Source organism: Bidens hawaiensis, unplaced genomic scaffold, assembly GCF_021521415.1.
Source record: "Bidens hawaiensis isolate Kalapana, Puna unplaced genomic scaffold, B.hawaiensis_p1.1 tig00008633_1, whole genome shotgun sequence".
In the NCBI taxonomy this organism is placed as follows: Eukaryota; Viridiplantae; Streptophyta; class Magnoliopsida; order Asterales; family Asteraceae; genus Bidens; species Bidens hawaiensis.
The window spans coordinates 1,096,016-1,109,094 of record NW_027491622.1 but is presented as its reverse complement, the minus strand read 5'-3'; the positions used below and the strand labels follow the sequence as shown (position 1 = coordinate 1,109,094).

General features: G+C 37.2%; 1 protein-coding gene across 1 annotated transcript; it reads right to left on the bottom strand.

Annotated features, from left to right (window-relative positions):
• Window positions 1-1,990: 1,990 nt before the first annotated feature.
• LOC143529631 (uncharacterized) lies at window positions 1,991-3,085 on the bottom strand. Its single transcript, XM_077025383.1, has 3 exons — window positions 2,899-3,085; window positions 2,632-2,828; window positions 1,991-2,089 (listed from the first exon to the last, which is right to left on the bottom strand). The coding sequence occupies exons 1-3, from the start codon at window positions 3,083-3,085 to the stop codon at window positions 1,991-1,993; spliced, it is 483 nt and encodes a 160-aa protein (XP_076881498.1).
• Between the last annotated feature and the right edge of the window lie 9,994 nt (window positions 3,086-13,079).

The window sequence follows — 13,079 nt, the reverse complement described above, 5'->3', positions numbered from 1 at the left end:
GTTACAGATGCCATGTGCTCCCCCCTAAACCATACCTAATAGGGGTGTGCAAATATCGGGTCGGACTGAAATTAACCGATAACCGACCCGAAAAAAGAACGAAACTGAACCGTATACTAGTATCTTAATCAGATCTCGGTTATTAATTTAGGTGTTTTCGGTGTTCGGGCTGGTCTCGGGTTTTTGACTGATTTGGTCGAAATGATGAAATTCCAATTTTATACAAACTTTGTAATGACTTTTCACGTGACTAGTTAACATTTACGAATAACCATTATTACATAGACTTTATTTTCTTCTCTTTCAAATATGGTAATTAAATATCAACCACATAATATCTTCACATTCTTCAACCTATATCCACCATTTATTACTACTTAATTTTCTTTGTAACCTTCTTTGTAATTTGTTTTGAAGAACTAGAAGAAAGACACAATTCCTTCACCATCTCTAACTTAAACTTCCCCAAAACTGAAAAATCAGAAAGAAGAGATGGTATGGCTCGATCACCGGTAGAGTTGATGTACCTGGACTAGGTTGAAGATGACGTACAAAGCACGACATCAACCAAGTTGTAGTATCAAAGTAGCGTTACAGCCAATCGGTCTCGGTCATCTTCACCTTACCCGAATGTGTAGTAGGTTCGGATTTTAGAGTCTCTTTCAGTTTCAAGGAGTTCTGAATATGGAGATGGAAATTCAACAACATTCTATGGGGACGGCATCTACGGTTCATAAAGGTACGGAATTTGGCAAGACACACTCGCATCGCAATAGTTGCTGATTCAGCCATGAAGTTGGAGCAAGTTCAGCTACTTGGAACTTCTATTATTTAAGCATTAAAAGTTTATACAGTATAATGAGCACAACTTCAACTATAGCTGCTAATTAACTAGTGCAACTGAGATTTGAAAGTGGAAAAAACACTTGGTCCTACTTCTATTATTCCCACAAATTTATACGCCGAGCACATATTTTTAAAATCTCCCCTATTTCATTATATGAAGACAACTGAAAAGAGTCAATTAATTGATCATTTGGTTTATTGTGTCTACCACTACTTATTTAAAATTTGCTAATTATCATATTCTCATATCCTGCGTCAATCACTGTTTGTAGATAGAATCACCAGTGACGCTTATGATAAACTGCGCGATTGGGGGTTGTAAGTTATTTCACACACTTTCTTTTGTTTTGTTTTGCTTTGTTTTTTTACCCTCATTTTCATCAGTGTCTTCATTTGGCATGTCTCTGCTTGCAGATTTGTACAACATAAGCTACTCTGAGGTGAAGAACCTAGGTGGGGTTTTGGCAACACCATATCTTGTCACAAACATATAGACCCAGATTGTGATAAATCCAAATGTGCTCTTGTGGAAGCAACTCAACTATGTGGGATTGAAGACTCTCACTTTAGGTGGTTTTCTTTATATTTATTCTAAAGTAATTTCCAACTTTAAAATTCGTTTCTCAGTTAGGAATTTTGATCATTATTGTCAAACTATTATGCAGGGATCAGGAAGACTTTGTCGCTGAAGTTGTTGACAAAATAAAGTTGATGTTGGAAGACTCTAAACTACGCAGTGACGGATACATGAATTGATTGTGTTAAAAGTGGGTCAAGTCAATGTAGTAACAAAGTTGATATTTAACTATGTTAGGCTATGCGTAGTGGAGGGGCTACAAATGGGGGCGAATTACGACCCGTGGCGCCCAGTCAGTAAGGGGTTGTAATTTGTTTTTGAGGTGTAATGATGTAATGGCTACAAACTGGCCCACGGTATCTTTTTTATTATTTTCTTTTTATAATTAAACTAATCAAATAAAAACTAATTTATTTAAATAATTAAATAAAAATGCATTAAAATTAGAAAGAAATACAAAAAAATACATAAAACTAAAAAAAAAAACACACCAATAATAAAAATAAATTATAATAAAAAAACACACCACAACAAAATACATATAAAAATACAAATAAAAAAACTAATCTATTCGTCTTCATCCTCGTCATCGTCATTTTCCTCGTCTTCAACCTCGTCTTCGACCTCAACGGGAAGATTATCCCACATGTGTTGAACCAAATCCGCCTTCAGTTGGTTATGTATATCACTTGATGTGAGCTGGTGAATGCTATATGTTCGTTGGTCTTGGGTTGGTGCATGGAACTGTTCTGGAACGCTTCCTGGTATATAGTGTTAACATATTGCTTTTCCCTCATCTTCTAAAATCATATTATGCAATATGATACACGTATACATGGCATCGCTCATTTTTGCCAACGACCATACACGACATGGGTTTTTCACATAATGCCAACGCTTTTTTAGAACCTCGAAACACCTCTCGATATCATTTCTCGCGGACTCTTGCTTCTTCTTAAAATATTTTCTTTTTTCTTCGATCGGGTCTTGAAACGTTTTGACGATGATCGAGTACTCTAAATATATCCCATCTCCCAAATAGTATCCATGACGATAGAAGGTATCATTAGCATAAAACGGTAAGACCGGTATGCTATGGCTGATACGGGTGATGCGTTGAGAACGTTTATGTCGTTGTTGGACCCGACGGAGCCGAAGTAGGCTGACCAAATCTAGAGGTCGTGTGAATAAATGGCTTGAAGACTAACCATTGGCACTCCATGGTCACCATGAGTGTATTGATCTCGCCATGCGGTTGGACAGTTGGGCCACTTCCAGTGCATGCAATCTATATTCCCAATCATGTCTGGAAAAGAATGTTTTCTTTCGTGTACATTGTATATGCGAGTCAGGTCGTTTGAATTTGGTATCCTCAGATAACGGCGAGAGTATAATTGTATTATTCCTATACAAATAAATTATTAAAAAATATTTATATTAAAAACAATAATTAATACAAATAATTTAAATTTTACCGATGCAAAAATTCTCTAACGCATCTCTCGTCGTTTTCTCAGCCATCTTTAAATACCCGTCGTTGATGTCGGTCATGTTGCCATATGCGAGGATGCGTAGAGCCGAAGTACACTTTTTGATGGTGGAGAATCTTAAATATCCTCTTTCGTTGGGTTTCTGTTGAAAATACTCATACTCCCGCTCCATGTCTCGAACGATACGCAAAAATAAACGCTTAGACATCCGAAAACGACGTCGAAACATAGCGTGGTTATATGTATGTGTGTCGTTGAAGTAGTCCTTCATCAAACGATCGTTCGCTTGCTTACGATCCCGAAGGATATATGACCGTCTACGTGGTGGCGAATAGCTAGTAGAGCCGGACACTATGTTATTGGTGATGGCCCGAACCGCGTTCGTGACCTCTAAATGCTCTCCCGCCACTTGTTGATGAATCTGATGAATTCGTTGACTCTCCTGGATTACTTGATCCCAAATCTCGGCAGAATTCGTTGAATCAGGGGAACCCATTTTGTTTGACGAAGTATGAAATGATGAAAATGGTTGATATTTTTATGTCTGAGTTTGTGTATGATATGGTGAAAATGGTTTAGTTGGTTTGATATTTATATTAAGTTTTTAATTTAATTTTTTTTTAATCTAACCGTTATCCAACGGTCATAAAGAATATTATATTATTATTTTTTTCTTTAATCCGGCGACAATAATACCCCGCCCCCTCCCCTTTCGCTCCAATATTGCTGATGGGGGCGGTGTTCCTCCATTTCGTCGCCCCTTTTCGCCCATTTTATTGTCCCACTACAGCTTGCCTTATGGATTGAATAAACATGATTATGGTTACATATTTTTGACCTATGTCTAATGATATATTCAACATGTGGTACCAGATCAATGTTGATTATATCAATTCAATCATGAATAATTGATTTGATATTTACTTGAAATCGTATCCATAAAAATAATCGTATGTTTGATTTCGTAAATTGATGAATCAGTTTTTCTACAAATCAATTTTAAAGAAAGCGGTTTTTGAAATCCCACGACAGTCTATTTTATACATTGAAACCAAATTCATGAAATTTCTAAAGGGTGCGGTTAACATGGGAAATGAACTTAATTTTCTTCCCAAGGCAAGGGAAATTCTTTAAAATAAATTAGTAGAAAGGCTTTACCAAAGCACTTTTGGTTGATTGCTTTTCATTGATCACTTTTGTCAATTAACGATGGATCAGAATATGTTTGCTTGAAACTTAATTACATTTTAATTAATTCCCCTGTATATCATTATGGTTCACACAAACTTTGTGTGTTAAATTATTTTAGTGATTGAATATTGTTGCAAAACTTGTATGTGGCTTATCATTCCCATGACCTGCAATATATAATTAAATTAACTATACGCGAAAGCCGAAAAGTCTTTATGTCATACATGAGCTTTTTGCATGTATCGTACATATTATATTATAACCATACAGATTATCAATTCATGGCCGTAAATTTATTTTGGCATAAACTGAGTTTGTATACATTATGATTTTTTCGATGGACCAAATCATTGATGCATAGCCCATTAGAAATTTCTGTTTGGTCATTAAGTTTTGTATGGCTCACTGAATGTTTTTATATGGTGTTTATTATTATGAGGATTAGTTATGTAAATTAATTTTATTCACAAACTCATGGCCTCATGGGTGATTTATAACGCTTATTTTTTCACAAAATTAATTACGGTTGGTATGGGTATTTATTTTTATATAATTAACTTTGAATGCATGAAACTTATGTATGTAGCATGCTTTTTTCTCACTAATTTTATGAGCTTATAAATCAAACTACTTCACATGATTTTATTTTTTTCATAATACTTCTATACGAATTATGTTTGTATGACTTTAGTACAATGCATGTACGAAATTACACTCTTTCAATATCGTGTCAAATATATACGTATAAAAATTAGTTTTATATGATTATTTGGCATGCACTTATATATTTTGTGTGGTCTGTTTAATTAGTCACGTTTTGGCCCAATTAATTAACAACCCATCAATATGCATTATTTTCGTGTGTATCCTAAATTGGTATGACATGAGTTATATCTCGCTCATAATTTATGTGACCTAAATTAAATTCCCAACCCTCAATGAAACAATGCTTTATTTTCACACGGACTTGTTTATTTAGTTTCACATGAACTTATTTTTGAATGCCTTATTTTACTTGATTTTCGCATAAACTTTCGAATGACCCAACTTTCTCCTTAACATTCGAAACTTGCGACTAAAACCTTCGAATAGCCTAACTTACGAATAGCGAAAGTTTTTGGTATGGATTAACTATCGAAAGGCCGAATTTGCAAATAACGTAAACTTGCAAATGACACATACTTTTGGAATGCTTAACTTGTGGATGACCGAACTTTCTTATTTATGTGCTTTACTTTATAAATTACGTATTTTTATAATACATGAGTGTTGGTCAAAGCCATAGTGAAACCAAAGTTCACAAAGAACATTGAGACAATATATTAATTATGTACACTCATAATATTTGAATTTTGGCCATAGCCAACGCGAAGTCAAAATTCAAATAGAATGTACTTTAATATGTTCACAACACTTGAACGTTGGTCATAGCCAACGCGAAGCCAATGCTCGAGTAGAACCTTAATTTAATTTGTTCATAATACTTAAATGTTGGTCATAGTCAACGTGAGGCCAACGTTCAAGTAGAACCTTATTTAAATTGTTTATAATATTTAAATTTTGGTCATAGCCAATGCGAAACCAAAATTTAAGTAGAACCTCACTTTAATAGTTCATCACATTTGAATGTTGGTCATAAGGCCAAGTCAATATTCAAATAGAACTTTACTTTTAGTCTATTATTTTGGTGTTGTAATAGGCTTTATCTTCAACACATAAATTTTGTCTATCTTAATCAATTATACCTAATTTAGCTCAAGCTAACTCTTCTATTTATATTAATCTAGTATCCAAGTTAAGCCCTAGCCCTAGCCCTAGATTAAACTGCTAACTGGGCGGACTTTACACATGGAGGGACTCAATCAAACTAACTCTTGAAATGTCGGATCTTGATTATGCCCTAAAATGTGATGCTCCCGGTGCTTTTGCTGCTAAAAATACTACAAATCAGAAACTTGAGAATGAAAAGTGGGAGATGTCAAAGTGATTGTCTCTAATTGTTATCAAGAATTCCATCTCAAGTGCTATAAAATAAACTATACTCTAATTATGAAGATACTCACTTAAAAGTATGTGAAGTTAGTGGTGTGAAAGGGGCAGATAATGGTGATGAGTGGACATGCCCATAAATTAAAGGGGTTAGACATGGAAATAAGCAATGGTTTTCTAGTGTATTTCATAATGACTTCTCATCCAACACATTTTTATGTTTTTCTAACTACAAAACTCTTATAGGCAAATGTCCTATAAGTGAGTTGATAAAGTGTGTGCACAGGAGGTTAACAATTGAAGCTAGAAAAAATCAGATTTTTGCTTAGGTCGCTACTGTTTCGGTCAAAAATTAACAAAGTAACTTTTGATTAAATTAGTACGTGAGGTAGAGTGCTTGAACGAAAACAAAGTGAACACAATGATTTGGTTTCGAGGGAAAAAGCCCTTGATCGTAAGGATCTCCGGCACAAAAAAACCACGGACTCGTCTATTTTATTAATGACAAAAAGGTGATTACAAGTGGTGGAGCTGATAGTGAATCGAATGCTAAGTGCTACAATCAGTGATAATAGCTAGACTAGTGTAGTGTGTGTTCTAAATGATTCTATCAGCTCATTTAAATAAGCAAAGTAGTACAACTGAAATTTCGAATAATCCGGAAAACCTAGACTAAGTGTTCCATGATCCGTTGTTGCCCACGTTCGAGTTGACGGAGTTTAAATAATATCCGTTGCAAACCCACGTTCTTATAATCACATTAATCACGTGGTCTTATCTGCAAAACAAACAAAAATAATATTGGACAATTGAATTAGTCAAATATCATCCTCAGAATATTCGCGTCGGCAGGATAGCTCGGAATCCTTGAATCATAGTCAATCCCAAGGATAAAAAATCTGCACCCAACAATTGCCCCAATTTTTACAGTTAGCGCGTGACAGCTGTAAAAATTTCAAATTTCAAAAATAACAATATCTCCTGCTACTTGAAAGGATGTGCACGCGGATTGAGAAAACCCTATAACCGTTCCTTTAGGTTTTAATCAAACCATTCCCAAATCTCAAAACAATAATCTCTTCAGCACTTCATAACCAGGTCAGTTCCTCTTTTCTCTCATCTCTTAATTTTCTGAAGCTTTTAATTCAAACAACAATGAGAAAAAGAAACCCCCGATCGTCCAATCCTTGTTCATTCGTAAACTCGGAGGATTTTATCGATCAGGGTTACATCCCTGCCACTGATGAGGATCAGTGTCTTTTCAAAGATCTTGACATTAGGTTTCTAAAAGACTCTGGCTTGTTACCCGCTGAGGCCGTCATCATACCATATGACCCCAAAGCCAAAGCTGACTTTTCATCCAAAACCTGGGTTTGCTTTTTCTATTACCCCTTTTCGATCGGCCTTTCGTATCCATTTTCTCCGCTCATTAAGGAGTTCTTCGACATTACCGGGTTTTCTTACTCCCAAATGATGCCAATGGTATGGAGAGTCTTGTCTACAATAGATCGCTTGAATAGAACCCACGAACTGTCCATAGGTGTCCCTGAGATAGCCGCGACCTATAACCTTCATACACACGGATCTCACCGCTACTGCCTTCAATCCAAATCCAGCCGTCTTTACATGGTCCCCAAGGTGTCCGATAATGACCATGATTGGAAGAAGAAATTCTTTTTCGTACACCGTGACTCTATTCCCGATGGAATAAACTTGCCTGTTAAATGGGTTCACAAGGGTAGGAAATCCTTAGGATAGAATTTCTTTTTGCAAACGTTTTGTATTAATACACCTTCTTTTTTGCAGTTGTGTTTGAGGATTTGGAGAGGTATAGGAAGGATACGAATCGAAGGCTTAAAGCTTTGTTCAAAATTCCGGCACAAGAAAGGGAATTTCGGTTTGGAGAGGAAGTAGGGGAAACTAGCACGACTGCCGCGAAATCTCCTTAAAGTATGTCTTCTTGTAAGTATTTTGGGTATTTTGTGGAATTCTTGGGATTTCACTTTCTTGAGAATAACTTGATAAATTATTGCGCAGAGATGCCAAAACCAAAATCTTCCTTCAGCTTGATCGACTGGACGACTTCATTGAAGACAAAACTGTGGTGAAACAAGAGCGTTCCAAGACTCTTTCCCCAAAGCCGAGGATTCCAACTACTCGCCAAAAGAGCGTTGCCCAGAAGAAAAGGAAGGCCACCACTTCAGCCGGGACTGAGCCCTTTGTTGGCATTACCACTGCTGAAATTGGGGAGAAATTGCAAGCTCTTGCGAATCTTCTTGGAACGGTAAGTTTCTTTATTTATCCTGAAAATAATATCCTGCAAAAGTTTATGTTAACCTGAGGATAACAGGGAATTGAGAATTACCAACAAAGGCTCTAAGACGATGCTGAATTGGCTCTGAAAGAAGCTGAAGGCAAGATTGCAGAACTCCAACATGCAGTAGACACCAGATCAAGCTTCACAAAAAGAAAGAAAAAGAGATTGCGGATCTAAAAGCTTCCTTCGAGCTAGAGAAAACCGAACTCATTGATGATGCCAAGAAGTCTGCAGCAACAAGTATCCTGGAGTCAATGCTCAAGATGTTAGAGGAGGTGAAAGCAAAGGGCTATGTGATGGATTCCTGGAATTCTGCAGCTTGGGCAAAGAAGTTGAAGATGCTAAGGGATGAGAAGGTGGAAGAAGCTGAGGTTCCAAGTACTTCAGAGGTGACGAAGGAGACAGGTGCTAACGAGGCGGCGGAAGCGGAGAAGAAGGAGGATGATCAGGTTGAAGGTGATAAGGTTTAAGCCTGGTTTTCAGGTTGTTTTGATGTGTTTCTGATGGTTGTTTTGACCAATTTTTATTTTGGTTGTGTTAGGATAATATAACATGCTTAGGACAATAGTTTGGGTGGAGGGATCCTGGTTCAGGACGAAGCCCAAACTAACTTTAATCTCTTGTTTTTGAACAATCTGATGGTTCGGGTGGATGGGCTCTGTTTTGAGTGAAACCTGAATCATCTTTTTCTACATTATGATATTAGTATAACAACTTATTATGACTTATATTGGTGTTCTTTCCCTGTTTCTGTTATTATAGAAAAATTTAAGTTTGTTTGAACGGAAGTTCTTTAGTAATAGCTTAAGTTTTACTCAATAAACCAATACCAAGTCATAAAATTCATCATATAAATAAGACAAGTGATATAGAATATTCATAAACAGGAAATCATACCAGAATCACATAGCAACTAACTCTAATAATGTATAGACCATTCCATCATTGTAATGAGATTACTTTTCAGAATGTTTCTCCAATCCTAGGGATATATTAATAGATTTGCAGTGATTATCCTGAAAACAATTTCAGAAATTCTGGCGACAAGCCCTAAATAAATTGGCGACAAGGCCATTAGGGTAGGTGAAAATCCCCTTGATCGTTAGGAATAAACTGGCGACAAGGCCCTTAGAAGAGGCGAAAAACCCCTTGAACCTTATAAATAAACTGGCGACAAGGCCCTTAGAAGAGGCGAAAACCACTTAAACCTTAGAAGAGGTGAAAACCCCCTTGATCCTCAGAAGAGGCGAAAAACCCCTTAAACCTTAGAAAACTGGCGACGAGGCCCTTAGGGATGGTACGTTTGCCATTAACTCCAGATCCAAACCAATAGCTAAGGATAACGAGGAAACAAGTCACTATATTTCATGTGCTGGCCCCGCCTCTCGAACTATGGCTGAATAAACACGCGCTACGGGCGATCTTAAGAAGAGGTGAAGACCCCTTAAACCTTAGAAGGCATCGAATAATACCTTATCTTGGCGAAGAGGCCCAAAGAAACTGGCAGTAAAGCCCAGATTAATTTAATTCCATGTGAGAATACCACATATCTTCAGGCTACAAAACAGTCAAATCTAAGTGAGGGGTGGGTGTTAGCCTTGCTAACACCCCTCTGATGCTTAAGTCAGTATCTTGATTGAAGAATAATAATATTAAAAATGAATATAATTTCGAATACATACCTTAGCTGCTTAATATAACAATTATCCTCGGGATAGAAGTCTTACATAAAATATTTTTTGAGGTGTATAGCGTTCCAAGCTCTTGGTAGCAAATCACCATGCAAAGTAGACAATCTGTATGCCCCCTTTCCTGCTTCTGACTCAATCAAGTAAGGACCTTCCCACTTTGGTGCAAGCTTTCCATCCGTAGGATTTGCAGTATTCTGAAAAGCCTTTCGGAGAACCAAATCCCCTTCTTGAAATCTTCGAACTCTAATATTCTTGTTGTAGGACTTTGCTATCTTCTGCTGATAAGATGCCATCCTGATCTTTGCTAAATCCCTGAGTTCTTCTACTGCATCCAGATCTTCAAGTAGACTTTGAGTATTATCTTCGGGATTTTGATGACTGACTCTGGCTATCGGGATAACCATCTCTGCAGGGATAACTGCTTCGGCTCCAATACTAATGAGAAAGGAGTCTGACCAGTAGCATTCTTTGAAGTGGTCCTATCCGCCCAAAGAACAAAAGGTAGTTCCTCGGCCCACTTTCCTTTCTTAGACCCCAACTTTTTCTTCAGGTTATTGATAATGATTTTGTTGCTTGATTCGGCATGTCCATTAGCCTGAGGATGGACAGGTGTTGACAAGATCATCTTGATTCCCTAACTGGCACATAAATTAGTTGTTCTCTTGCCGATGAACTGTGACCCATTGTCACACACTATCTCTGTCGGGATTCCAAATCTTGTCAGGATATCGCGCTTGATGAATGAGATAACTTCTTGCTCTCTGACTTGAACGAAAGCTTCCGCTTCGATCCACTTCGAGAAATAATCTGTCATAGCCAGCATAAAGACTTTTACTCCTGGAGCTCTCGGTAGTTTCCCCACAATGTCCATTCCCCACTTCATGAAATGCCAAGGGGATATAACAGGATACAATGGTTCTGCTGACTGATGCAAAATGTTGCTATGTCTCTGGCATGCATCAAATTTCTGAGAATAATTCATAGCATCCCTCTTCATCATTGGCCAGAAGTATCCTGTCCTCAGGATTTTGGAGAATAGTGCTCTGCCCCCAGTGTGATTCCCACAGTTTCCTTCATGGATATCCTGAAGAACTTCTTGAGCCTCTGCCTTCTCCAAGCACCTAAGATATGGTCCTGCAAGAGATTTTCTGTATAATATATCATTCATTATAGTATATGGGATTACCTTTATGTGAAAAGCTCTTGGGTTTTCATACTTGGGGATAACTCCATCCTAAATATATCTCCTGATCGGGATAGTCCAAGAATCTTCATTATCTTCAGGATTTTTGACTTCCATATCTTCTTCATCTTCTATTATTTCATTGACACCTTGCTCTTCTATTGCTGGGCTCAGGATATGTATGATAGGAATCTTGACACCTTCCGGTATCCTGAATGATGAAGCTAAATATGCTAGGGCATCTGCTTCAACATTCTCTTCTCTAGGTACCTGTGAAATATCAAACATTTCGAAACACTTTGCTAGTTTTTTGACTAGCTCTAGATATTTCATTAGTTTTTCTCCTCTAACCGCATACGAACCATTAAAATGATTAATTAATAATAATGAATCAACATGTACTTGAATAAACCTGATTTTCATGTCGATTGCTAGTTGTAATCCTGCTATCAAAGCTTCATGTCCTAGGTTCATATGTTATATCATATGCGCTTAGCTTCACAGCCCATTTTGCCATCCTACTTGACATTTCTGGTTTTCTCAAAACAGACTTAATAGGGTAATTAGTTTTAACACATATAGGGTGAGTTTCAAAATAGTGTCTAAGTTTACTAGATGCCATAATAAGTGCTAAAATTAATTTCTCAAGATAAGAATACCTGGTCTCAGCATCCAAGAGACTTTTACTTACATAATAGATGGGATGTTGTTGACCTTCAAGATCCTTGGCCAAAACTGCACTTACAAGATTATTTGATACAGCTAGATATAAAGATAGAAGTTCACCTTCCTCGGGTTTTACCAGTAGAGGAGCAGAAGGAAGATAAGCTTTTAAGGACATTAAATCTTCTTCATGCTTACTGGTCCATTCGAACTTCTTGTTTTTCCTCAGGATATCATAAAATTCTTTACACTTTTATGAGGATCTGGATATGAATCTGTTGAGCGCTGCTATACTGCCAGTTAGCCTTTGAACATCCTTGACTGATGCTGGGGATTTCAGGTTCAGGATAGCTTGCATCTGCTCTGGACTCGCCTCTATCCCCCTTTTGGTGACCATGTATCCCAAGAATTTGCCAGCCTTTACTCCGAAATGGCACTTTGAAAGATTCAGCTTCATGTTATATTTGTCGAGGATATCAAATGCGATCTTGAGATCTTGGAGGTGATCCTCAGCTTTCTTGGACTTCAGCACCATATCATCAGTATAGACCTCCATCGTGTCCCCCAGTTGCTCTTTGAACATCATGTTAACTAACCTCTGATACGCCGCACCTACATTTCTAAGTCCAAAGAGCATAGCAATATAATAATAAATACATGTGGGAGTCATGAAGGCCGTGCCTTCTTGATCTGAGGGCTCCATTTGGATTTTCTGAAATTCCGAGGAAGCGTCCATAAATGCCTGCATCTCGTGGCCGGCTGTAGCGTTTACCATTTAATCGATGTGTGGTAGAGGGAATGGATCTTTAGGACAAGCCTTATTCAAGTCTGTGAAATCTACACAAACTCTCCATTTGCCATTCTTTTTCTTTACAACCACCACATTTGCTAACCATCGGGGATATTGAACTTCCCTAATCATATTTGCCTTCAAGAGTCTTTCTACTTCTTCTTGAATGATTATGTTTCTTTCAGGTGCAAACTTTCTTCTCTTTTGATGGATTGGTCTGAAAGAATTATCAATTCCAAGTTTATGTGTTATAATATCTTTGGAAATACCTGTCATATCTTTATGTTTCCATGCAAATGTTGACAGCCTTGACTTGAGGAAATTGAGCAAATTCGACTCAAT